We start from the raw sequence: 27,298 nt of genomic DNA on the forward strand, positions 1-27,298 counted from the left end.
CTTTGAAAACAAATGCTTTAAGAACCCTCAGGCAAATCTACTTCATTCGCAAGGTGGATGTGCCTGTGGGAATGTTTACATGAACTCGCATCCGTATTCTGGAAGAAGTTTTATATTTCGCCCACTTCGGGGACGGCTGAAAGGCCGCTTTGAGGACGGCCGCGGCGGCCCGGCTCCCAGCCCGCCCGCCCTCCGCGGGGAGGGGGTCGGGCAGCCGCGCAGTTTTGAATCACGGGCTTCGTGATTTGGGCACGAAAAGCGGCCAGACTTTCTTCTCCTTTCTTTTTGGAAGGATAACAACGTCTGCCACCTTTTGTCCAGTGAGCTACTGCGTATTACGGGATGATTAATGAAAACCCGTGAACGAGGTGGCAACAGCGAGCATAGGCGGTGTTTAGTCCGGACTAACTCGCTGCCGGCTACCTGTTGAGGTGGGTTTACGCAGGCGCTTCATTATGTCTTGTCTTTCCGAGAGAGTTCATTTAAGCCAAGCTGGACCTGCCTAGCGCCGCTCCGGCCGCGCTGGGAGGGGCGGCTTCCGAGCCTCCTTAGCAGCGAAGGCAAAAAGCACAAAGTTTCCTGAGGTGGGGACCGGGACCGGGACCGGGACCGGTGGGCTCCGCTCCGCTCCCTGCCCGCGGACTGCCCCGCGCTCCGGCTGCCGCCCCGGGGCCCCGCCGGAGGCAACTGCAGAAGGAGGGAAAAGGGGGTGGGGGGAAATCCCTCGGGCCTCTTTTCCCCAAGGCGACACCCCCGGGGAGCGCAGCCTCCGCCGCAGCGGGCGGGCGGCGCGGGGCGGGCCCGGGCGCAGCCAGGGTTGCGCGGGCGCGGCCGGGCGCCTCCCCCGGCGGCGGCGGGGGCGGCGGGCAGCCGGCAGCCGGGCGGAGGGCGCTGCCTGCCGGGGGGCGGCCGGCGCTGCCGTTGCTTTCCCTCCCTCCCTCCCTCCTTCCCTCGCCGCCGCCGCCCGGCGCTGGCGGGGGGCGGCCGCCCCCGGCTCGCCGCGGTGCCGGGGAGCGGCGGCTCCGCTTGCCGCCCGCGGAAACTTTGCCCGGCGTGCGAGGGGGAGGATGGAGGCGGGGGAGCCGGCGGCGGCGGAGCCCCTCAACCGGTCCCGAGCTGGGGCAGAGCCGCCCCGCGGGGAGTTCAACCTCTCCGGGCTGCCGGAGGCGGAGGGGAAGCCTCTCTTCGGCATCGGCATCGACAACTTCATCACCTTGATCGTCTTCGGCTTGATCTTCGTCCTGGGGGTGCTGGGCAACTCGCTGGTGATCACGGTGCTGGCGAGGAGCAAGCCAGGCAAGCGCCGCAGCACCACCAACATCTTCATCCTCAACCTGAGCATCGCCGACCTGGCCTACCTGCTTTTCTGCATCCCTTTCCAGTCCACGGTCTACATGCTCCCCACCTGGGTGCTGGGCGCCTTCATCTGCAAGTTCATCCACTACTTCTTCACCGTCTCCATGCTGGTGAGCATCTTCACGCTCTCGGCCATGTCGGTGGACCGCTACGTGGCCATCGTGCACTCCCGACGCTCCTCGGCCTTGCGCGTTTCCCGCAACGCGCTGCTGGGCGTGGGGCTCATCTGGGCGCTCTCCTTCGCCATGGCCTCACCGGTGGCTCACCACCAGCGCCTCTTCCACCGCGAGGCCAGCAACCAGACCTTTTGCTGGGAGCACTGGCCCAACCGACGCCACAAGAAGGTCTACGTGGTTTGCACGTTTGTCTTTGGCTACCTGCTCCCGCTGCTGCTCATCTCCTTCTGCTATGCCAAGGTGGGGCAAAGCGGGTGTGGTGAAGGGTATGTAAAAGGCACAGGGGGACAATGGTGGCGGGTGTCCTTGAGCTGTGGGGACATCCCTGGGCACGTGGAGGGACATGGCGCTGTTGGGAGGCAGTGGGGCAGGGGTGAGTTGGTGCTACAAAGGGAGAGGGCAGGTTTTACACGCAAGGGATGACCGGGGGGGACACGTGTGTGTGTGTGGCACAGACAGGTCGGGGCAGGGATTGCACGGGGTGGGGAGGGGGGTTTGTTCTGGCAATTACTGGGGTCCCCTCTGCCAGATTTCCTTGTTGCAAAGTGCTGAGAAGCCCCAGTGCTCTGCTGCTTTCTCTGTCAACACAACTCTCCTATTTTCCTGCAGTGCTGTATGAGGAGTTTAACTCAAAGTACAACAAAGCAACAAGTTGTTCAGGCTTCAGACGAAGCAATTGCAGTTCTTTAAAATGCAGTGCACTTAAAAATGACACAAATCCACCAGTTTGGTCTGATCTAGCTAACACGTTAAGAGCAAAAGGTGCATCATGCTGCCTGGTCCTCGTGAGCTCTCTCTTGCCCAGTGGAAGCAGAGGGGAGATTTACCTCCGACTTCAGCAAGGGCAGGTGGTGCTAGGCAGCAGCACAGGAGGACCCGGGTAGGAAAAAGCAATAAGTAAGGGTGCCTGAATAATGGTACTTCAGGACTTTTCTGCTCAAGCAAATTGTCGCATTTTTCTGTGAATATTAATTGCAGCCTTCAGCATAGGGTCCACCGCCTGCTGCTGGATGGGGTCTGGAGCACCGGCTGCTGCCTGCCGAGTTAGGCAGAGATCCTCCTGTTGCTGTGCCAGCGACCTTCAGTAGCAGGATTTGTCTTTAGGTGGTAATTTACCTTCAAGCGGATAGGTCTGCTCTTGCAAATAAGGACTGCCTAAGTGTCGAGAAGTCAGTTCTTTAACTGACAAGTTAAACAGATGTAATTGATGTATTCAATTCGAACAGATAATTTTATATTCTGTTCAGTTTTATATGTATTACATCAGCTTAATTGTGATGTGCCAATTAAGGATAGAATGGCATCCAACTCTGCTAAAACTGAGTTATGCAGAACTCGAAGGACAAAATTTCTAAATTACTGCCTGTAATGAAACAAGTCCGACCTGGCAAATGGAGAAGAAATACATGTTTTCATATATAAACTGAATTCTGTTTTCCCTGGGCAAATACACTGGTATTTCATCTACAGTGGTGAATATGACTGAGCTGTGAGAGGGATGAAACTTGCTGTAGCCATAGATCATCAGAGTTTTAAGAAAACATTACATATTTCAGGGAGACTGTTACCAAATGTGTGCAGAGGGAGCTTTTTGGCTATTAAGAATTCTTACTTGTGTTTTTCAAAGCCAAAGCATCTTCAGTTTCAGTATAAAGTACCAGCCTTCAAAGCCTAATTATATGACAGAAGATTGAAAACAAGTCTTTCAAAATTATAACAGTCCTGCATAGTAGGGGGGGGGGGGGGGGGGAGGAAATATGCTTAAACAAAATATAAGCATAGTAAATATAACACACCATGTTGTTACAAAACACCACTACAGAAGCAGGTATCTCAATATTAGTATGAATATGTCGTTTAAAAAAAAAAAACAAACTTGCAAACAACAAAACAGCTCTATGTGAAATGCATGCCCAGAACAAGTTAATAAGACCAAGGCCACTCCAAGTTACAACTAAAATCTCGTGCTTAAATTATTGCCAAGGTTGGGATCTCACTCTTGCTTGGTGATGTATTTTGAGCCTGTATGTACGATCCTGCTTGCCATGGTGTCAGGCTGGAGGACTCAACCTGAAGGGACGAGTTCTAGGAGACACCTAGGAGATACGTGGCATTCCCATCAGTGTCAATGAAGCTGAAAAATGCCGTGACTTGTACAAGGCTATTCGAGGTATTTGTTCCCTGCAGCATCAAGGCTCATTCCTGCCCTCATTAGAAGCCACTGGCAAATCTCCAACTGCAATATTTTGGCACGTGGGGCAGAGTGAGGAGAAATTAAGGATGACAGGAGTTGAAAATCAGAGCTGAAGTTTTGGATTCATCAAAGCCGTTGCTACTCCCACAGGTCTCCGGCAGAGTGGTCACTGCAAGCTTTTATTGATGTCACTAGAGCCCTATGAAGTACAACAAGTGTTTTGGCTTCTGAATGCACACAGGGTTAGAGGATCGCTGCTGTGTAGTAGCCTCAGAAATATTATAAAAATAAATGCAGTAGTTTGTTATGGACTTTGCTGGTTTTCATGAACCGTGGAACAGCTAAATAACACAATCTTCTGATACAGTAAATTAAGACAAAGGAGACTCATTTCTCTATTTGAATATATTGCCTTTTCCAGACTCCTTTAAGGCAGTTCTGTTTCTCTTATAAGCAAATTGCAATTGGAACTTTCGGTTTTGAAAGTCTCATTTTTTAGGCACCCTAATAGCGTGTTCTTTCTCTCTCTCACTCTCTCTTAAATTACGTTAGGGGAGATGTGTATTTTCCCCAGTGGACAGCAAGACTGTTACAACCTACGGAAGTGCTGAAATAGTGCTAGGTATTTGGAAACAACAAAATCAGAACTGGAAATCTCACGTGATGTGCTCTTAAGGCAGAGATTTATGAGATCGTGCTCTGTCCCCTGTGCGTACAGCTACCCATTTCCTCTCTCCCACAAATAACTTTCAGCCAGTTTCCACCAAATTTGATAGAGGAGTGAAAATATCAGAAGGAATGATATTTCCCTAGTTTTGTGAAAACAGGAGTCAATGAAGAAGGTGGAGAGTCTCCATCTTCTCTCTCCTTTAGGGAGTCAGTTTGCACTCAGCTGTTAAACATCAGGCAAGCCATGGGGGAAGAGGTCTTTTGTAGCTTCTGCTTATGGAGGAGACACGTCTTTTTGGGAAGACACCGTTAAGAAATCACAAATCCATAGGAAACCAGCTTTTGTTGAATCACAGAACTACTCTTGAAAGGAGCTTACTACTGCAGCCAGAGGAGCCGTGAATATATAGTTATTAGTTGAGTTACAGTGCTGCATACTTCTAGACAGCCTGTATTCTTAGGTTTTTATTGCTTATCATATTACTTACAGTATTTTTTTTTTTTATAACTGACTTTTTGTATGTGTTTTGTAACATTGCTACAACGTTTGCTCACTAATGCGTTCTTAAAGGGCAAAGTGATAAATGATTCCCAGTGAGCTTCTAACAGTTGACATCTGCCGGGGTAGTGCAATGTGTCAACTGATTTTGGGTGCCTCTGCTTTTGAGTACCCAATTATGAGGCTTCAGTCCTTGAAAGTCAGACCTCCTTCAATCAGACCTTTAGGTTGGACACGTAAAATCATCAGCAAACTTTTCCTTTTATAGATGTATAATGTTAAAAGCATTTTTTTAAAAAAATGTTTCTTGCCTTAAGAATGTTTCCATTATTATCTATCATTCTGAACATTCTGAATTCATGGAAGACATGTATGATTTATAGACTTGGTTAAAAGTAAGGCATAAAAAGCAGGAGCCTTGACATAAAATCCAAGCTTATATGGTTCTTGGCTTAAGATATTATATCTTAAATTTTGCTGAGCGGCGAGGGAAAACTTTATTAAACTACACTGAAAAGAAAAAATAAAGGGTATGATACTTTACCGACACAGTATTAAACGAAAGAGGGTGAAGTATCTGTTGTGACAATAGAAGTAGCAGCATTACTTTAAAAAATGGATTGCAGGCAATGGCACTCAAATTTAAATCGGGTTCATACTATAGAATATGGTTCAGAATGTAGTGCTCGCATGATGGCTCTGTTAAACAAGCAGTTCATTCGTATTAGGTAACGACCTTGGGCAGGCTTTCCTGCTGCATGATTTTCAGTGTCTGATACTGAAGGTGTAGTCAGTGGAATGGTTATATGCAGCCACACAGGAAAATATGCTTTGCAACAAGTGTAGATGTCAAACTTTCGTGTTGTTTGGTAGACATAAACGAATAGGCACAGATAGCTTAAGCAATTTTTTACTCTCTCCCTTATTGGAAAAATCCCTTTTTCAATTTGATTTGGTCATAGTCCCTCAGCCTGGACCCTCAAACCATCTGGAGGTAGTCCCTGAAACAACTGCAGAAGAAAAAATTAAGAAATGGATAGTCTGTAGGCAAAATCCAGGGCCTCCCAAATGCCATCAGTGGTAGTTGTGGTAGTACAGTCTGGACCAGCCTGGACCTTCTAATACTTCTGTGATCCTACAAGTCTCCTTACACCCTCTTTCACAAAAGCATAACTTTCTTCCCACAGCATCCCACCCTCATCTCCACAAAAAAAGGAAAGCTATTCCTTCCCCGAGACCCAAATACGCTCTCTGATCAATGGGTACATGAAAGCTGGAGTTAGAAAAGTTTCATGTAAAGAGTTAATTTTTCCACAGAGCTGAATTTTTTATAAATGTACCATCTTATTGGAAAAGGTTGTGACCTATTTTTTAGCAAGTTGAGTATTTCATTCTGTGAGTTAAAAATGCATGTGTAAATTTATTAGTGGATATTTTGAAAGACACTCCTTAGAGAAACCCGAGTCAAAATGAGAGGCACATGGAGAACTATTATTCATTCAGGTGAAGTGACAGTGGCTGTAAGAGGAACAATTGATTATTCAGTGGCCCAGAGAAGTGATAATTTGAACAGGGCAGTGAGGAGAGGTGTCTTTGATTTGCCTTGTAGTGTTTTTGCATAAACATGGCTTTTAATATCCCTCCACAGTGTTCTGTATAGGTCTCTGAGTGCTGTTCCACTGCTGTTGATAGGTAATTAAATTCTGCCTATTTCTCTTGCTGCTGGTTTGCATACCATCTGGTACACTACCACATAGAGCCAGCATGTTTTCACTGCAGAGATTTATTTTATGAAATATGTGTATAATCTGAAAGAGGGGAAGTTGAGAAGGATTCATCGAAAGGTTATCATCTAAATCTTCAACACCTCCCCCTGCTCCCAGTATCCAATTTAACAGCTTTGTCTACTGCATCTTTCATTGGACTGGAGAGAGATGCAATGCAAAAATTTGTGCTAAAAGTTTCAGAACAAAGGAAAAAAATGTTTGTAACTTTACAAGAAGATTTTGCAGTCCTGATTTCTGGGAGGAGTTTATCTGACTTTAGTTTTGGGCTGTGAGGGAAAATCAGTACAGTACAGTCATTGGGTGGCAGGTGATGGGATTTGCAAAGGTCCAGTAGAAACAGCCCATCATTTTAAGTTACGTGCAGGGGGTACAATAGGTGAAGCAGCAGTGATGGGAAGTGAACTTCACTGTATTTCTCCCATGCTCTTTTTTTGTTTTTACGGTTTTTTTGTTTTTATATTTTTCACATTTTTCACACTCATAAAGAGTGTGTGAGCCAGCGAATCGTCTCCCTGGTTTTCTGCTAGACCTCAGGGACTCTTTTGTCCTTTCCTTCTAGTTGCGTCATCCTGGAGAAGGAAGAAGGGCTGAAGCCAAAACCAGACCTTCTCAGAGAAAACACATTTATTTTTCTCCTGCCTTTCCTGAGCTCAGGTTAGCCTTGGTAGCGACCTGGCTAGTGTTTCAGAATAGGGAGGGCATGCAGGGCTGTCTATCATGCACAAACATGTTAGTGCACAGATAAGCACAACTGAACCGTGCTTCCAATGTTAAGTGGTTACAAGTAATTTTTATGTTTATTGTTGTGGTTCACTGGTAGCTAAGAGTAGATACTTAAAAAGTGGAATCCTCTGATGAGCTATGGTTATTCACAAATATCATCTTATTTCTTTTAATTAATTATTTATGTTTCTAAGAGTCCCATGTCAGAGTGGGATCAAGTCTATGGGTCATCCTGTCTGGTGTCTGTCCTGGTAGTGGTTATCCATGCATCCCAAAGAAAACAGAGAAAACGTCCCCAAATAGTATAACAGAATTTGAATTTATACCCTTTTCCCCACCTCAAGAAGTCTCCTTATAAGCCCTAAAATTTAGTGTTATATTCCTTAAAAAAAAAAAAATCCTTTTAATTCTGGATGATCTTACCTATTAAATTGTTCTCAGTTCATCTTAGAGCTATATACAGTGCAACCTAACATCATCATCATCTAACTGAGCTCTACATTCTGACACTCACTCTAAAAAATTCCTCTTACCATATTTTAATTAAACCCTCGAGTTTAATTAAGCATCTCCTCTTTTTAATTCTGTATGGTTTACAACTTGTTAAACACATTCAGCTGAAGAGCATATTCCTTGCCCCCCACGCCTACAAGTCATGCCCCATGAATATATTAGATTCAGTTAATAATGACTGCAGATAAAGTAGGGCATCTCTCTGCATCCACTATCCAAAGTCTTATATGTAAATCATTATGTTAAAATTTGGATGCTGCTCTTGGATGATGAGCCTTTTTGAGACATATTTTTAAAAATTACTTGTGAAAGGTACATGACAAGTATCATCAAATTGTTGATAAAGGTCATGCCTCATGTGAGATACAGTTTAGTATAAATTATTTTTGAAAGCCTAGGCTTCTTTTGAAGATCAAATAGCGCCATCATCCTGATTATATTAACTAAACATCCATCTGAAGAAAGCAAATTATGAAGGTGACTCAGAAAAGCTCTGACTCAAAACATACACTTTTTATGTTACATGCAGTAAAGGTCATTCTAAATTAACAAGCATTGACATTTTTATGGAAGAAGAATGATTGCTAATTCTAGGTGCATGATAGGTTTCCATTTGTTGCCTTGTTCATTTGTAATATGCGTTTGTTATGTAATACATCTGAATTTTTATATAAGAATTCATTTGTGGTTGGCTTCATATTTGTTGATTGACACAGATGCAGATATGTAATTCCTTTGGGTTTTATACTGTGCACTTTTGAAATGTGTAAATTGGATCTGCGATGTTTGTAAGCGACTCATGCAGTACTGGAGAGCATACTCTAAAATATATGGATTTGAATTTTAGAAAATGGTGAAATACAAGATGCAAATTAATCTTTTCAGGTTCTTAATCATCTGCATAAAAAGTTGAGAAACATGTCAAAGAAGTCAGAAGCATCCAAGAAAAAGGTAGATTGCTTTCATTACCAATATCTATTTGTTTATATTTTAGTTTTATGGCTAAGCTAATTTGGTATTATATTGCTTGTTGCCAAAGATGTAATGGAGAGAAGGAATTGAAATGAAGTATTTAATGACGTATTCAGTGTCTCTCTCAACTTAGCAGGATTGGAATCTTTTCTGATCCGAGTTTTCCGTTGCAGTGCATCAAGCCATTACCTGAGATCCCCATATTTTGAACTTCAGAGCATCTGAAATTTAGACATGGAGAGACAACCCATGTCTAATATTAAATGGGGTTTTTTTGCCTCACAGGTATTTTTCCCTAACTTGTAAACTTTTTTTTTTTTTTTCCTCTTACATTCAAGACTTAAGTGATACACTGGTTACAAGTAGAATCATGAAAGGTCTTTAAAGCAGAATATAAGCTTTGCGATTTAGAACAATATTTGAAAGATGTGTTTATATTTTGAATTTGTCAGTTAATATAATATGGTTCTGATTTTTGAGCAGATTTGACCACAGTAATCATTTGACTAACTTCTCAGTTTATGAATGTGGAGTCAGAAAAACCCCTTAGGCTAGAGCTCTTCATTTGATCTGATCACTGTTACCATATGGGCATGCAGACTGTCTGCAATGTAAATGAGATATACATGGGCTCAACAGGGAATAAGTAATCTATTATTTATGCATTCTCTATTTTTTTGAAAAATATCCTAGTCAATAGATTTTAATTCCTAGAATTAAAAGCATTGTGGCCCCGATTCCGTAAAATGCTTAACATATATACTTTTGCACTTAATGTTGTCAAGGCCAAAAGTGTAGTTCTCAAAGGTGTTCTGTACATTACCATCTCTACTCTTACCTAATTTATTCTCAAACTGGAAATATATGTGCATTTCCTCTAAACGCTAACTCTTAAAAATTGCAAGTGAAAATCAGATCTGGCTAGGAACCAGCTTTCATAGCTTCAGGGAAAAGCGTTACAGATATGCCCAAGACTGCTTGGACGTATCAGGGTTTGGTAATCAAAGAACAAAAAGAAAAAAAAACAAAAACAAAACCAAAAAAAAACCCCAAAAATAAAACAGCCCAAAACATTTTTTTTGCCTTAGAAACTAAGTTTCTGATCCTGAGGTCTAACTCACCTTTTTCAAAGCAACTCTGTTTTCACTAGTGTGCTGTCTCTCTCTGGTTACTGTATCTTTCTTCTTTTCCTTCTACTGTTTTGTTAAGAATGCATTTCAGGCTTAATTATAAATTTCTAGCTTTATTCAAACCTTTATGAAAATTTCAGTAGCAGAATCTTAAAATTAATTTGCTATATGTGTGGAAAAAAGTTAATGAAAAATATGAATGTGCCTAAATGCTATTTTTCATGCTTTTTGGTTACAAAGCATTGATATTAACATCATGTATTTCAGGTGGTTTTTATTTGCTAATGAGAAACCCTAAGCAAGCTCCCATTAGGTAAATAAAAGCTGCCCTTTAGTGTTACCTTGGGTGCAAGGCATAGTGATAATTTTGGAACGGTAAGCTCTGAAGTTAGGCTTAGGAGGAATAATGGGATAAACCAGATGTTGCGAGGTTTCCTAATGCAAAATTACTTATTCTGCAGATATGAAATATTTTACTTAAAGTAGTTACAAGAGACATATGGTCAACCTCTGCTTTCAGGTGCACCTATACAGTCAATTGAAAGTCAGTGATTTTCCTCATGTAATTTTTTTTAGAATTTTGAACAAACTGAAGTAATATGCCTCTTTTGAAGTAATGGTGCATGTGGTATCCAGGCAATCTGTTTTCAGTTGGAATATTAAGATGTTGAAGGGATCAGAGAATGGCCTGCTTTTAATTTATACTTCCTTGTTAGCAAATATTCTCCTGATGAGACCAGAAAGAGAAGACTTTTGTGTGGCTGTTTGTTAGTGGCAACTGACTTAAACTCCACAGGGCTAAGTAGAGGAATGGCTTGTGAAAACAGATGAATCCTGGAGACTAAACAAATTGTATTTGCTACAGATATGATGTCCTTTGGCTTCTATTGTGAGATTTTGCTAACCAACAGTATGTGTCATAAGTTATTTTGGCCTGTTGCCACAGAAATCAAACCTTTTTTTCTGTAAGTTTCTGTAAGTTATGCTGTGATTAGGTAGGTCAGTCTAAATTATTACCGAGCATTAATCAATTCAAGAAGTATAGACCAAATTCAATAAACTAGCAAAAAGTCTAGATATTCTCTGTGCTGCAGTATTTATCACTTTGTGGCCACTGGATTAGTTTTGCCTGTGAAGAAGAGCCTAAGTTATCTGAAAAATTATGTTGTAAAGTGTTAATATAGTAATTATAATGGTCCATAATATAATATGCTTTGGAATTAATATTACGCTTTTATTGGGAGAGTGATTTAGTTGAAAGAGGTACTTGTTAGAGGAGTAGATATTAATTAGTTGAGCAACTGCAAGCACTAACTGCAGTTTCTGAAGTAAGGGAAAGCTAAAGAAAACAGTGACATTCAAACTCTACTGTGCCCTGGCAGAATACTTTCGGCACCTGAGAGGTCTGTACTGACTGATACTGTAGCTGTCTGGATGGATCTAATGAACTTGATGGCCCTTCTTATCATAAATAACGAAAGTGGAGTCAGGAGACAGCACTGAGGATATTTTGTTTTCCATTTTTCTGAATTCGGTGTTGGGTGGTAAGCTTTAATTTCCAGATTGGTTTTGACAATGTGCAATCACCAGAAATTTCAAGCTCCTTACTTTTCTCTTTTTTTCCCTAGTTGTATCCCAGAATATTGTATGACTCTCTCTGTGGAAATTTTATGTTTAGAGACTTTCAAAAAAGACCCTGCTCCTTTCATAGACACTTGAGCGAAGTGTTCGTCTGACTGCTCTAAGATCTTCTACTAGCTGCCTTCATGTGTAGTAGACCTCTCCTGAAATTTTGATCAGAAATCCTTGTGTAGTGTACTAAAATATAGATCATTATATCTGGATGAAATTTCCCAAAGACCCATGTTATCATTATTTTACATCAAGCTTATGTCCACCTCAGAAAAGCCTAGGCTTTTGTGTAGGGAATCAGGAACATTATTCTTCACCTTTGAGCAAAGTTGTACATTTGCCTTTTACTGTGGTGTTTTCAAGGCTAAGGTTCTCCTCGCGGTAGTTCACTATGCAAAATAAAGCCCATATAGGTAATGGAGTAAAATCGCTAAGAAATATTCCAAAGTGTGTTCCCTCTCGGTGTACCTTTTTTTCCCCCAAGTAATGGTTTTGAAGTGGTTTTAAAGTTGATTCTTCAACTGCTCATCAGACATCTGTGTTTTCCTTTCCCTGTCTCAGACAGCACAGACTGTGTTGGTGGTGGTAGTGGTTTTTGGCATCTCCTGGCTGCCGCATCACGTGATTCATCTCTGGGCTGAATTTGGAGTTTTCCCACTGACTCAAGCCTCCTTCCTCTTCAGAGTAACTGCACACTGCCTGGCTTACAGCAATTCTTCTGTGAACCCGATTATATACGCATTTCTCTCTGAAAATTTTAGGAAGGCCTACAAACAAGTCTTCAAATGCCAGATAGGTAACGAGTCACCTCTGAATGACGCTAAGGAAAATAAAAGTCGGATAGATACACCGCCATCTACCAACTGTACACATGTGTGAACTTTGAAAAGTCCTGTATGTTTGGTCTTCGTTTGTGTGAACTAAACACCTAGAAAACAAAGCACAATGAGCTTTATCCTGGGTTTATCTTGATAAAGCTAATTGGTATTTAATGTACTGAAGTTGCGTTTGTAGCAAAAGTTTGTGAAACTGGTATGAAAGAAAACTGGGCTGATCCTTTGCATCTTAGGTAGCTTTGTCAAATGAATCTCTGGGACCTTTAAAAGATACTTGAGAAAAAAATGTTGGAGGTCATATTCTTACTCACTAAGTATACGGTGTGTAAACGTTCAAATATACAAGAAGGAAATGTTGATATGGACAAGTAACTTTCTGACATCTTACTCCATCAAAGTGAAGAGATGGCTAAATTTTCTGTCTTACAGATAATAAAGACTGTAGTACTATGATTTCAGAGAGAAAAACTTTTGTTCTCTCATCAGATTGTATTGACAATGCCTTTTCTCTTTTTAAAGTAAAGATGGGCTCTGATTCGGAGCTGAAATAACCCATGTACAACTTGAGGCAATTGCTTTAGAGAGTAAATGCTAATTTTATCTGTTTAGCTGTCTTTTTAATGTAACATACTAAGTAATGATGGACTTTTTTCCACTTCATATGCCTGCCTTACTGTATACACAGAACTTTTGTGTACGCTATATAAGGTTTTGTTTATGGCCTGTATGTAGTTGTACCAAAATGAGGATTTGTGTCTATCTGAGGGACGCTTTTCTTCATGTGTTGCATGTGTGTGTGTATGTGTATGTTTTGTTAACTTTATAGATTTTGAGATGGAGATACAGTTTTAAATGTGCAATATATACATATGTTTTAAAATATTATGTTCCATAAAGTAACTCTGGCCAACGTTTAAGCGTTTAAAAATAGCATTCCCTTAAAAGTTGCAGGAGAGGCTTGATACCATGCAGCTTTAAATTGGAAAAATTCAGAAGAATGCATTTAAATCAATACAAAGTATATAAGGTAAATCTCCAATTCTGCAAATTCTTAAATAAGATGAGTAGTTTCAGCAACTTCATAAAAGTACTTAATATGTCTTTAAGTGGTAAGCCACTAAAGAAATAGCGGAAGGGCACTCAGTCCTTTGAAAAGATTATTGTTAGATAGAGTAAGATATGCTTTTAACTTTTTCATTAATGGTCATAGACTCATAGAGTAAATTAAGTTGAAAGGACCTCCAGACAACCTCTGAAGGCAGGGCTACCCTCAGAGCTGGATCACTTCCTTTTCTAGGCAAGATCTGAAAATTTCTAAGGATGGTGATCCAACAGGTTTTTTTGGGACAACCTGTGCCAGTGCCTAATCACCCTCACTAAAATATTTTTTCTTACCGCTAGTTGGGATTTCCCTTGCTGTAGCTCGTGACCGTTGCCTTCTGTCCTTTTGCTGTGTACTGAAGACTTCTCTCTAACTCACTCATATGTAAGTTAAGATGGCAGTTAAATTTTCCCCCCAGCCTTCGCTTCTGAAACAATGCAACACTTTCAGTATCTCCTCATCTGTTGTGCCGGGTTAGTGGCCTTCCACTGGCCTTCCTCCAGCGTATCCATCCCTCTCGTGAACTGGAGTGTTCAAAACTGAACAGTGTGTTCCAGATGTGGCCTCATGAGCATTGAGTAGACTAATTGCTTCCCTTGACCCATTGGCTGATTCTTGCTAATACAGCCCAGTATTATAGTAATTTATTGCTGCAAGGGTACACTCATATTTAACTTCTGCTTTACAAGCACTCTCGTGTCCTTTTCTGCAGAATTGGACTGAGTCCCAGTCCAAGTTTCAGGACTTTGCTTTTGGCTTTGTTGAACTTCATGCATTTGATAGCTGTTACTTCCATTGTTCCGGCTTATCAAGGGCCCTCTGAAAGGTAGCCCTGCTCTCCAGCATATCCACCACTTCCCCAGGTTTGGTATCATGTGCAGACTGAGAGAGTCCTGCACCCTTGTCTGGGTCTTTGAAAGATGCTAAGCAGTGTTGGCCAGATGCTCTGTCAGATTCCCTTTTCTCCACAAACTTGCTTTAAAAAAAAGTTCAGAGTGGTGGAACCACATCAACTCTGGAAAGTTAGTTCACATGAAAATGTCTACATTTATGTGTCAGTATTGTCTGCTTGGAATCAGTAAAAAAATATTGAAGGCATGCCATTGCATGCATAGTGTTTGTGTCCATTGTTTCACATGAAGAGACAGTTTGATGGTATTGCTAGGAACATAAAATATATGGAAAAAAAAAACTCAGTTGGAGAAGAAGGGTTTACCTGTTTTTCTGGGTTAGGATTGAGATTAGGAAACACAGCCTAGAGCAATGTTGAAGTTCCTTTGAGTTTTCAGATCCTCATCACCCACTACTGACTCAAATTATTAAAGCACTATCAGACTTCAGCTGAATTTATAGCATTTTAGGGGATTCTACAGCTTTGAAAATTATGTTTTTTCCCTTTTAAAAAATTGCTTGTGATTTTATTACTTTGAATAAAAAAACACAATGTAAATATGTAATTGTATAAAGTTAACATGCTGAGTTTATTGTTTCATCTGGAAAAGGCTTTTTTTTCTTAATTGGACATAATTTTAAACCCAGGTGCTTGATGGTAAAAGCTACATCTGTTTGAAATTTTTAAGAATGAGGGGGCAGGGGGGACTGCACTAACAACTACTTATAAAGGCCCCAGCTGGTTACTGGTGAGTATCAGTGAAACTTCCACCTCACTTTTCAGAGCAATGTTAAGAAGCAGCTGACATGCCAAAGCTCACTTTCCTGCCTAAAACACGCTTTTGTCGATCAACGTCTCTAGCATCACTTTGAGATACTCAGGTCTGACATGGAGGTCGTGAATGTAAAAAGAGTGTTAATGTATGCTGTGAACTGTGTCTAACCCCTGAGCAGCGGGGCAGTTGGGCAGGAAGTTGTCATGCCACCAAAATGGCTAATTTGGGCAGAAAATCAGGGAATGGGCACTAACGATCCCTTACAACGGAATGTCTGCTCTCAAGTTCTGAACTTCTTGGCAGGGATCGTTGTTTCTGGTGGAGGGCGAAGCAAAAGTTTCACCTCACTTACTTGCCTAATATGCTTTTTTACATTTTTTTAACCAGAAAGGTTAATTTCAGTGTATACTGAAGTGAAAAAAAAAAAACCTCAAACATTTCTCTGGCTAGGGCTGGATTTTCCACTCATAGATAAATAATCCCACCCTGTTGTGTGAATTTGAAAATATTATTCTGTACAAAACAAAATAGGCAACAGGAATGATTACTCAAATTCCTCTCTAACTAAAGCAAGATATGTGCATGCAATTAAGCAAATACTTAAATTTCTCTTAAATCATATTTCTCATAAATTGAGAGAATTGGAGAACCGCAACAGAAACTGCTACTCACATATTTTTTTATAAACTCCCTAAAATTTTGTTGTATGAGGACTGCTAAAACGCTTCCTCTTTGTGCTGCTTCACGAGTATCTCCTGAAGTTTAAAACGTACGATGCACTTTCAACATCTATAATAGAAGTAGTGTATCCCATTATATCAAGTAGTAGGAGTTGTTCAGTCCATCTTAAAACTGCAATTTAGTGGAGAAACGTAGAAGTCTTTCCTTGTCATAGTTTTCTCTGCAGAGTGGATGAAAGACCTGTGAAGAGGTAGCATCTCTGCAGCACCTCATGCTAATGTGAGAGGGCCTCCTTTCTTGCAGGCTCTGGAAAGGAGCTCAGTTCTGTCCATTTTCTGAGGTTGTATAGGGACATTGCAGCAGGTTTCTAGCCAATTTTGCATTTTATATTTTGGATTTTCCGTTTTTTACCTTTTGCCTTAAACAGATGCAGAAATCTCATTAAAACACTGCACCAATGGAACTCTGAAATTGTAAAAACTAATGTTTAAAGATATCAAGAAATTATTCCATCAAGGTTCTTTGTGCAACGTTAGCCCTGCCTGTTTGTGGGCAGGTGTTTGAGGTATGACACAAAAAATTAAAGCAGTGCTCTTCTTCAACAAATAAAGCCTAAAATGCATTTTGCATCTTCCAAGATATGTGTGGATCCAGATGCAGACTGTGCACTACTATACATAAATCAGATTTAGGATCCATATCCAAAATGGAAAAAAAAAAATTAAATGGCACTTAACCAACATACTGTTCATCACGTGCAAACACCCTGAAAAATGATGGGACTTGCTTGCCTGTATGTTCAGCTCTGCTAACTTCACAGGTAATTGTATCACTCATTTAACTAACTTTGAAGAAGGTAATCATTTTAGCTGAAAGTGAAGCTAACACTTAATGGCCACTTCTGAGTCATTAAACTACACATAGTTTTCAGTCAGAAGTATGTACTAAACATTTATGATATGTAATAATATAAATATTCAGAATTGCCTAAAATTTCTGTCTTGTATCAAAAATGTAGGATTTCCTAATATTTTTCCTATGTTGAAGGTAGGTAACAAAATAATATGCTATAGTAGATTACAAAGATATGACCAAACTGGCTGAAATTATGTGTAAAAAATGGTTATGACTGTATAAGGAGCAAACTTTAATTTTGTAGTTGAGTGTTCCCATCTGCAATCTTAATATTCTTTCAATAGTTTGTATGATGAAATTAATTGGATCTTTGATTATTTACAAATTCTTCTGAAGTCTTTTTTTAAATTTAAACACTGAAAAAACATATTTTCAAAACCATTTAATTTTTGGCAAGATAAGACATTTTAATGACATGTTTTAAGTGACGGTCCTTTGAGCTTTGTATTCACTTTCACCTTGTATAAATGCACATCTTTCTTAGAACCTTAACTTTATAATTTTCATAATATATTATACCTTCATTTAAAAAAATAACGTCACTATCTCCAAGAGATAAACATTAAGCTTTGTATATTTAATGTTGCAGCGAAGTAAATTTTACGTTAAATCCCACATCATAGGGAAAGGGAGGGATCTTTTTATAAGAGAATATTGTGAATGCATTGTTTTAGACATTATCTTCATGGTTGCTTCACAGTACAACGTGTCATATCGAACCTGATGATATCTGTAGTGTTTTGGGAAAGGATAAAAACAGAGAAAAGAACAGCTTCTAGCTTACAGAGCTTGTGTTAGTGTTATGTATTCAGTACAGGTACAAATCTTGAAGACCAGAAAATTAAAATTCTGTGTTTGTTTCAATGTATAATGAATGTAAAGTAACATGCAGTTGTTTTAAGATATACTGTACTTTGCATGAATTTTAAAGTTATTTTTTCAATAGGTCTGTACTGTCTCTGCTTAATATGAAATACAAGCTGCTTTTCTTACAAAATGTTTATATAATACTTAAAAACAACAAGTGCCCTCAGGAAAACTTCCAGAAAAAATAGTGTACACAGAACTCAATAGAGTTTCATGGCTAGATGTCATTATGGGTTGAAAATACCTTTTTGAAAATTTAACTGCTATAAAAAACATGCTTATTTTCAAGTACTTAAGTACAGGAGGCATGGTCCTCCTTTCATTCAGGCTGGTAAAAGTCAGTTGAAATTGATGGAATTCATTGATATTTCTCATTCAAGTGCAATTTAAATCTCTGTAATTTACGTGTTGCTTAAGAGACATACAAACAGAGCCAGATTCATGTATTTGAATATGAAAAGAAACAAAGCTCTCCAGTGATGTGAGATCCAAACCTATTTTATTAAATAAAATATAATAAGGAGGCAGTCAAATTGGTGCATATTTTTGTGTAGATGTACATTAACATTGAGCTATGGCTATTTCAATACCGTAAAAATAGCTAGATGAGCATGAAACCAGAATACAGTCTTACACCTAATGAAATGTACTTTTAAAAACAAACATAAATGCTACAGCATGGATTTAAAATGATGCGCACTTTAATATCTCAATTTTACTGTGCAGTTCTTAAAGAATCATATGCCTACGTACTTGACATTTGTAGATACATTGGTGCACTTTGGCCAGGTATATTTACTGGATGCAGACTGAGGTCTCATTTTATAGAACTATTTCCTTAAGTGCAGCATTCTCCCCTTGGAAAACTTTGTACCATTTCCACTGCATGGTTATTCCATTCCCTAATAAATATCTAACGGTATTTAAAATTTGCTGAGAAAAATAAAATCTCTCTTTTACTAATAAATCATCAGAGCTACATAGATATTTCTAGCAATACCTGTAGAGAATTTATCAGCCTGGTTAAGTTTAATATAAGGATTCTGAAAGAAAATACAAAATTCTTGCTGATGGCTTGTAGATGTGACATTTATAGATGAGGTGATGACAATATTGATTTACATTGAATTTCACAATTTAGCACAGGCAAACTGGTAGTTTTAATATAGTAAAATGAAAAGTCATACATTTAGGAATGAAGAACATGAGGGAAACTTTAAGAACTGATTATTATACTGGAAATTATGATTCTGAAATTGTCAGTTTAATTAAACATAACTTCCAACTCCGTGTAACTGAAAGGATTTGCATAACCCCTGAAATCGTGAATTCAGGACGTGGTGGTACCTGGGGTTGTGTCACTGGAAGCACTGCTGCAAACAGGGAGGCTTTTGCACAAAAAATCCCAAAACACCCAAGCTGAAAAATGTCAGCAATTCAGCTTAGAAGGATATGGTTAAGAAATGGCTTAATTATAACATAGCTCTGTAGCCATACAGACAAATACCTGATGCTGTGCTGCTCTTAAATGAGTGGATGAGTTAGCAAGATCCTGTACAGTGAAATTAAGCTTTAGCAGTTAAATCTGTAAATGAAGGGGAAGTCTTTTCATTAAGCCATGGGTATAAATAACCCTAGAATGCTTAATGAACAAATGTTATATATTCGTCTTGCTTGAAATCACATTTGGGTATTTCTCAAAAGATTTTATGTATTTAAATCTCAATATATGGACTAGGTGGTAGCACTGCCATGAGAAAAAAATGCAGCTTATGTTACAGAGTGTTTAGACCTGCTGATCATAGTGGTCCCTTCTGGCCTTAGTCTGTTACCATTCTTACTTTTATTTTTGTAATTAATAGTATGAGATCTATGCAGATACGAAGAAAAAACATCACAAAACTGAGCTATTATTCAGTCTGTGAGTGATCATCTGAAGATGTATCTTGAATAGCTCCACAAGTGGGCTACATCCTGAATAGATCTTATGATGAGTAAGAAATTCGATTGAAATCTCTGGCATATGGATTGCCGTTGTTAGAGAAAAAAGTAAAATGATGCTGTGTGCTTTTCTCATTTTACTTAATTACTTTTTGCCATAATTACTGTCACGGTTTAACTCCAGCCAGCAACTAAGCACCACACAGCCACTTGCTCACTCCCCCCCCGGTGGGATGGGGGAGAGAATCAGAAGAGTAAAAGTGAGAAAACTCATGGGTTGGGATAAAGACAGTTTCATAGGTAAAGCAAAAGCCACGCGCACAAGCAAAGCAAAACAAGGAATTCATTCCCTGCTTCCCATGGGCAGGCAGGTTTTCAGCCATCTTCAGGAAAGCAGGGCTCCACCACGTGTAATGGTTACTTGGGAAGGCAAACACCATCACTCCAAACGTCCCCCCCCTTCCTTCTTCTTCCCCCAGCTTTCTATGCTGAGCATGACATCACATGGTGTGGGATGTCCCTTTGGTAGCTGGGGTCAGCTGTCCCAGCCGTGTCCCCTCCCAGCTTCTTGTGCACCCCCAGCCTGCTCGCTGGTGGGGTGGGGTGAGAAGCAGAAAAGGCCTTGACCTTGTGTAAGCACTGCTCAGCAGTAACGAAAACATCCCTGTGCTTTCCACACTGTTTCCAGCACAAATCCAAAACATAGCCCCATACTAGCTACTGTGAAGAAAATTAACTCCATCCCAGCCAAAACCAGCACATTACTCTAAATGTAATCACTCTTTCTTTTGCATAGCAATTTATTGTTTCCATTAGAACTGTGATCTGACGGTTGCTGGCACATTTGAAACACCTGGTGGTAATTGTGTTTCACTCCATAAGTCAACGTTGAAGCTTTTTACCAACCTGTTGTGAAACTGTATTGGAAATCTTTACAAGCTAGAGGCTCTCACAATAGTGTTTTCATTTCAGCTCAGCTTAAATGAAAGCTTGTTAAAAATAATGACATACTGAACACACATGATCTGCCAAGGCATTTCTGATAGAACAGTCAACATTTTGGGGAGATTTATACAGCTTGGGTGGTAGATAAGCCTGACTAATTCCGAGTGTCCTGTGTGAGTTTTAAGAAAAAACAGCTTCGAAATTGCTCCTGTCCTGAATTCTGCTCACTTGTAAGAGTTGTACAGTGCTCTGATCATGGCATCCTGTCACTTTGGAGGGGTGTTGCCTTAACCTGCTGTCAGCAGTTAGGCTTTGCCGAGTGTGGCATGTGGTCAGGCAGCATCTCATCCCACTGTGCCGCTTCCCAGCTCGCTTACCTGCTGTGCAAGGCTTCATGCGGGGTCGTTAGGTGGGAAGGCTGATGTGAAAGTGGGCTCTGCTGTTTTCAAGGATACTTCTGGGTACTCCCTCCTAAAGCGTATACAGAGCAGGGTTTTGTGTTTTGTTTTGTTTTCCCCTCACCCTCAAGAGAGGGGCAAAGAGACTTTTTTTGCCCTTTGAAGGTAAGCAGCTTAACTGAGATCTCGAGCATCAAGGAAACCACTTCTGTACTTTCAACCCTGAAATCTGTGATTCTGCAATGTCACAGCAGTCACAGAGAGCGCCTTTTCTCTTCCTCCACATCTTCTGCAGTCTGCCACCTTAGGTGAAATTCATCTTGCTCTAGCTATTCCAGTAAATTAATCCCACGGTTCTATGTCTGTAAAGACAAAATGCGTTGCTATAGATTCAAGGGTATCCTGATAATATGGCCTGATGCACTAGATGAAAGGTAGTACCTAATTATTAATATCAGAGGAGGAGAAGGAAGGGTAGGAGAAGAGGGAGTAAATGTTGAAGAGCATCAGTGTCTGTGAATGGAATATATTCAGGGCTCCAACTTTCAACCTCTGCCTAGGCAATACTTAGTGATTTGTAGGCAATTTGTCAGTATAAGGAAAGAGCAGAATCCCCTGGACTTGGGTCATTATTTTTTACATGTATTCATCTCTCCGTGTCTATAATAAACCTTGCAGAATCATATTTCTATTACGTTGTCACTTGTTGCTCTACAGAGTTGTCCTGAGATGTGTTTTCAACTGTTCTTGCATTCATATGGATGAATATTTAAATATTCTTTTTAACTCTTGTGGTAATCTTAAGAAAAAAAGGTTTGTTTTACCTCCAGTTCTGCAGACACCTGACTGCAAGGCACCATTTATGTATAAATCACTATTAAACATACAGGGAAATAACCCAGTAACACTTGAAATGATTCTTAGGGGAAAAAGAGACATGTCAAGTAGGTTCAAATATGGACTTAATTTTCACCTGCAGTATTACAGCTGATGTTCATGTGTGAAACTTGTTTGGAAAGAATACTTGTACTATGATCCCATGCTGGAAAAATTCTTAGGCTAAAAGTAATGCAGAATACCATGAATGTGGACAGAAGATATTGTCCAGATAAAGGGCTCATGATCATTTTGCTATGGATGAAATAATCATAGAATCAGAGAATCCTTTAGGTTGCAAGAGCCCCTTAAGATCATCAAGTCCAACCGTTAACCTAGCACTGCCAAGTCCACCACTAAACCATGTCCCTAAACACCACATCTACACATCTGTTAAATACCTCCAGGGATGGGGACTCAACCACTTCCCTTGGCAGCCTGTTCCAATGCCTGACCACCCTTTCAGTGAAGAATTTTTTCCTAGTATCCAACGTAAACCTCCCCTGGCACAACTTCAGGCCATTTCCTCTTGTCCTATTGGTTGTTACTTGGCAGAAGAGACTGACCCCCACCTCGCTACAGCCTCCTTTCAGGTAGCTGTAGAGAGCAATAAAGTCTCCCTCAGCCTCCTGTTCTCCAAACTAAACAACCCCAGCTCCCTCAGCCGTTCCTCGTAAGACTTGTGCTCTAGAACCTTCACCAGCTTCGTTGCCCTTCTCTGGACACGCTCCAGCACCTCCATGTCCTTCTTGTAGTGAGGGGCCCAAAACTGAACACAGTACTCGAGGCGTGGCCTCACCAGTGCCGAGTACAGGGGCACTATCACCTCCCTGCTCCTGCTGGCCACACTATTCCTGATACAAGCCAGGATGCCATTGGCCCTCTTGGCCACCTGGGCACACTGCTGGCTCATGTTCAGGCAGCTGTTGACCAACACCCCCAGGTCCTTTTCTTCCAGGCAGCTCTCCAGCCACTCCTCCCCCAGCCTGTAGCATTGCATGGGGTTGTTGTGACCCAAGTGCAGGACCCGGCCCTCAGCCTTGTTGAATCTCATCCAGTTGGCCTCAGCGCATTGATCCAGCCTGTCCCGGTCCCTCTGTAGGGCCTTCCTGCCCTCCAGCAGATCAACCCTCCTGCCCAACTTGGTGTCATCTGCAAACTTACTGAGGGTGCACTCGATCCCCTCGTCCAGATCATTGATAATGATATTAAATAGAACTGGCCCCAGTACTGGGCCCTGGGGAACACCACTTGTGACCGGCCGCCAGCTGGATTTAACTCCATTCACCACAGCTCTTTGGGCCCGGCCATCCAGTCAGTTTTTTAATATGAGGATGTTTAGGACATTTTGTAATCACAGAACCTTCCTTAAAATATTTTTGGTGTTTTGCTAATTTTGCCACATCCAGAAGGTTTCTGTAATGCCAAATGAAATAGAATCTGGTATTCAAATTATTTATTCAATAGTTTCCATTAATATATAAAGGCAAGAGTTTGCTTCTCTTTTTATAAGACAGCAATATTATCACTGGTTTAGTTGAGTACAAATTGAAGTAAATGGACTTTCCTACTTCTAATTTGAATCTCACAGTACTTACCCACTCCTAAATATACTCTTCAGAGACCTTTCCCACTTTTCATTGTGAAATACTGATTTTCGTGTGATTTTAAGTGAAATCACTTCCATCAGTGTAAAAGAACATGGTAATAAAATAGCTGCTTCATGGCTGATAAAAAGGAAATGATTACAGGAGGAACTATGCTGTGCACATTATTTTGTTTTTAAAATTTGACTTAAAACTTCTAATTGTAATCCTTTTCTTCTTATGTATGAATGACATTTGTTGTGTTTAATTCTGCCTGGCTAAAAAGATGCAAACAGAACGTATTATTTGATTGGTGAGTCAGATTTTGAAAAAAGTGTGTATTAATCAAATTAAAGCTCATAGCGCTGAATGCCTGTTCATGTCCTGCTTTTCTAATCTGTAAAAAACCCCTCACTGTTACTGAAAAATACACTGCTTTTAAATGTTCTATCCTTCCAACAATTAGTGCACATGAGAGAGAAAGAAGAGGGAGAATATTTTTAAGATTATATTTCTAAAGCCAAGAACTGTATTACACATACTTTTAAGAAGCAAGAGGGTAAATTAGCAGAGTGCAAATAAGGGTCAAACTGATCTATTACTGCTGCATATTTATGTAGATGACTAAGTCAACGGCATCCTTTGTTTTCATTAGAAGAAACAATGAAAAATTTTCTTGTCAACCAAATTCTATTCTACTATCATTCTAGTTGTATTGTAATTTCTAATATACTTCACCTGAGCAAAGTCAAAGTTATTGCTAAATTAATCAACTGGACTTTACTGAAGGAAAGCAAAAGATAAAATCATGACTATGTAAAAGATATTGAGAGAAATAAGTGGGATACTGGGGATGCCAACTATTGCTGTGCAGTTGGGAAGTTCTCCAGCATGCAATTTTTTGGGATGGATCCCTATATGAGTTAGCAGGTCAGTAAACTTTCCTACCAGCCATAGTTCTGTTATGATCTGTCACTTATTTTGCTTTTTTATTGAATCTGATGTAGCTTCTCAGGAAATTAGCAAGTCTTTCCAATTATTTCAGTGCAAATCAGATCTGACTCCCTCTTGCACTGCAAAATAGTGTTCAAATGGCTGCTTCTGCAGTCTCTCCCCATGCTACAGAATGGCATTCTTGTGAAGACAGAAAATGAAGTATGCTCTGAGGAAGAGGAAAATCTCCTGATAAGCTTTTGATGTCATGAAATCTGACCTTTATATCAGGAAAGCTGCAATGTCTATCAGTATGAGACTTGGAACCATTTGCTGTCTCTTGAATAATACAAAATTGAGGGCTTAAATTTGTCCCTGAAACTCCCTTGACTTCCTACTGCTGAAAAAAGAAAAAGGAAAAGAAAAGGCTGATCTCATTTGTTATAGGCCACGGATTTGTGGAATAGTGATACATTCAGAATTATCTAGACGACTCATAAACATTCCATGACATTGTTTAATACACACTGAATATAGCGCAGTAAATTCTAAAAAACAGGTAATGTGATTGTTCAAAAAAAAAAAACCCTTGCATGTTACCATCGGTAATTCAGTTAAAGAAGCAGACAATAGCCTTTTAGAGTGGCAGTCAGCATGTATTAATCACACTTTTGGGGCCAGTTACAGACAGTGGAGGACATTTTTTCTCTCCTCCCTGTTTTCTATATTTTATATTAGTATTGCTTCAGGTTTTACTTTGTACTTTCTGCTTGCTTTCCTTTCCTTGTATGAGTCATATTTTTATTAAAAAAATCCAAATCACAGTTGTTCAGAACTAGTCATTTACATGTCTGATATATTTTTATTGTATTAGAAGTATACTTTTACAAGTAGTAGTAGTAATAAATCAGCCACATTTGATTGCGTCTATCCTTAGATCTTACTGAAGTGGTTACCAGCTCTAACACTGTGTAAGCAAGAGAAAGTATCAGTTTATCCGAATGTAAGTGACCAGCCTAAGTCAAATAAAGTTTCCACAGAGACATCAAACAGATGTCACCAGAACATCTCATTTTGCAGGCTTTATCATCTCATTAGGAGCTCTGAGACATTCTGTTCCATTAAACCAGGAACAGGCGGGCTGGGGTAGGTGTCTAAAACATGATGTAGCTCTGTGTGTCTGTTTACTGTACTTGGTCATGCTTAATCCTCACTGCTTCTAACGAGGTTTTTAGTGAAGTTAATTGTGTTACAAGGTTTTGCCTCTAAGAGCTCTGTGACTGCAGTTACAAGACTGCTTTGGTTAAATCTCTGAAAGGAGGTACCCACTCCATTCTGAAAGGAGGTACCCACTCCATTCTGAAAGCTTATTTTGGTATAGCTTTCTTCAGAGTTTCTTCTTTTGTTATTGCTTTGTATCTTAACTGCTTATTGTTTGTCAAAATCTGCTTTTATTGATGTTAAACATAGTGTTTGTAGTTGTAGATGCCCCATCCCTGGAAACATTCAAGATCAGGTTGGACAGGGCTCTGAGCTACCTGATCTAGTTGAAGATGTCCCTGCTCATTGTGGCAGCGTTGGACTAGATGACCTTTAAAGGTCCCTGCCAGCCCAAACCATTCTCCGATTCCTATTGCTTTCAGTAGGAGAAAAATGGCAAGAAAATGGTGGTGTAACTAATGCAATGGACCTGGACCATTGGACCAGAACCTGGATGTCCTTGGACGTGATGTGTCCCCTGACATCATCCCTCACTTATTTTGACTGAGACATGGTGTTGCTGTCCTCTAAGAGACACATGAGATGTGTCTCACTGCTTTCTTCCCAGGCTCCCGCTGACAGAGCTCTGGCAGTACAGATTGTTACTGAAGTCCTGGGCAATCTCATGCACCGGGTGCTGGAATGGCATCTTCTAATGCAGCAGCTGTGGGGGACTTCTGTTAGTGACCGGTCTCTCACAGTTACCTGGTGCAGGCCAGTACTTCCTCACTCCCATTATTTTTGGCATGCCTTGAAAATTTTTAGGTGCCTTGAATTTTTTTTTCTGTACATGTTTAGCTCATAGCATAATACATCTTGTTATTTTTGTTGGAGTAGTGCTGCTCCTGAAACCCAGAAGGAGGTTTCCACAGTTTTTAATGCTGTCCTTTCAGAAGAAAAAAACCCATGTTCTCCCAAACTCTTCCTAAATCAGTGCCAGCAAAGCTAAGAAAGTTGAGGTAAGAAATGACAGAAAGGATTAGCAGTACAACTGTTATTTCGTACTTCAGCAACTCATTTTATGTTTTCAGCAAATGCAAAGTTATTTATTGGTTTGCTAGGCTGTTTACATTTATGAGCTCAGCAGCTAAGTGACAGAGTCAGAGAAGATGACTAAAAATATGTTTTGGAAGTACATACTTTGAGAAGCGCTAAAGAGAAAACTCAAAATGAGACAGGAATGAGGATAGAGGTCAGATTTATGACATTTAAATAAATGTGTGATAGAGCAAAAAAGTATGTTCTTTTCACAGAGTTCTCTTACTAAATATACAGGTTATTTCAACATGCCATGGTACTTTTTTTAAAACAATACCTGCTTTTTAATGTGAGGGTTGTGAGTTAAGAGGCATAGTCTTGGTAAATGTACATACACGCCAAACAATTTATAAAGGTGGCAATTTAATCTCCTTCCCAGATAAAGAGAGTACACTGGAGAAAATGGCAAACTTTCATGGTAGCTTAGAAGTAATAGCAGATGATGATTTACCTGTGCTGTAGATGAGAGGATCAAGTAGTCATCGTTTACTAGCATGTCTCGTTTCTAGTAATCAAACTCTAGGCAAAAAATATTTTTGTTCTGTTCTTTTCCCGTTTCCCCTCTGCTCAACATTGCTTCTCCCTTTCCTGACCCCTGTCAG

General features: G+C 40.2%; 1 protein-coding gene across 1 annotated transcript; it reads left to right on the forward strand.

The window, feature by feature from the left end:
- Window positions 1–1,067: 1,067 nt before the first annotated feature.
- Window positions 1,068–12,530, forward strand: GALR1 (galanin receptor 1; the record flags this gene model as incomplete). The annotated part of the gene is made up of 3 exons (XM_082316580.1): window positions 1,068–1,772; window positions 8,803–8,868; window positions 12,213–12,530. 3 exons carry the CDS (start codon window positions 1,068–1,070, stop codon window positions 12,528–12,530), a joined length of 1,089 nt encoding a protein of 362 aa, XP_082172706.1.
- Window positions 12,531–27,298: the final 14,768 nt, after the last annotated feature.

The sequence above is a fragment of the Platalea leucorodia genome (genome assembly GCF_965183815.1).
Source record: "Platalea leucorodia genome assembly, chromosome: 1".
Lineage (NCBI taxonomy): Eukaryota > Metazoa > Chordata > Aves > Pelecaniformes > Threskiornithidae > Platalea > Platalea leucorodia.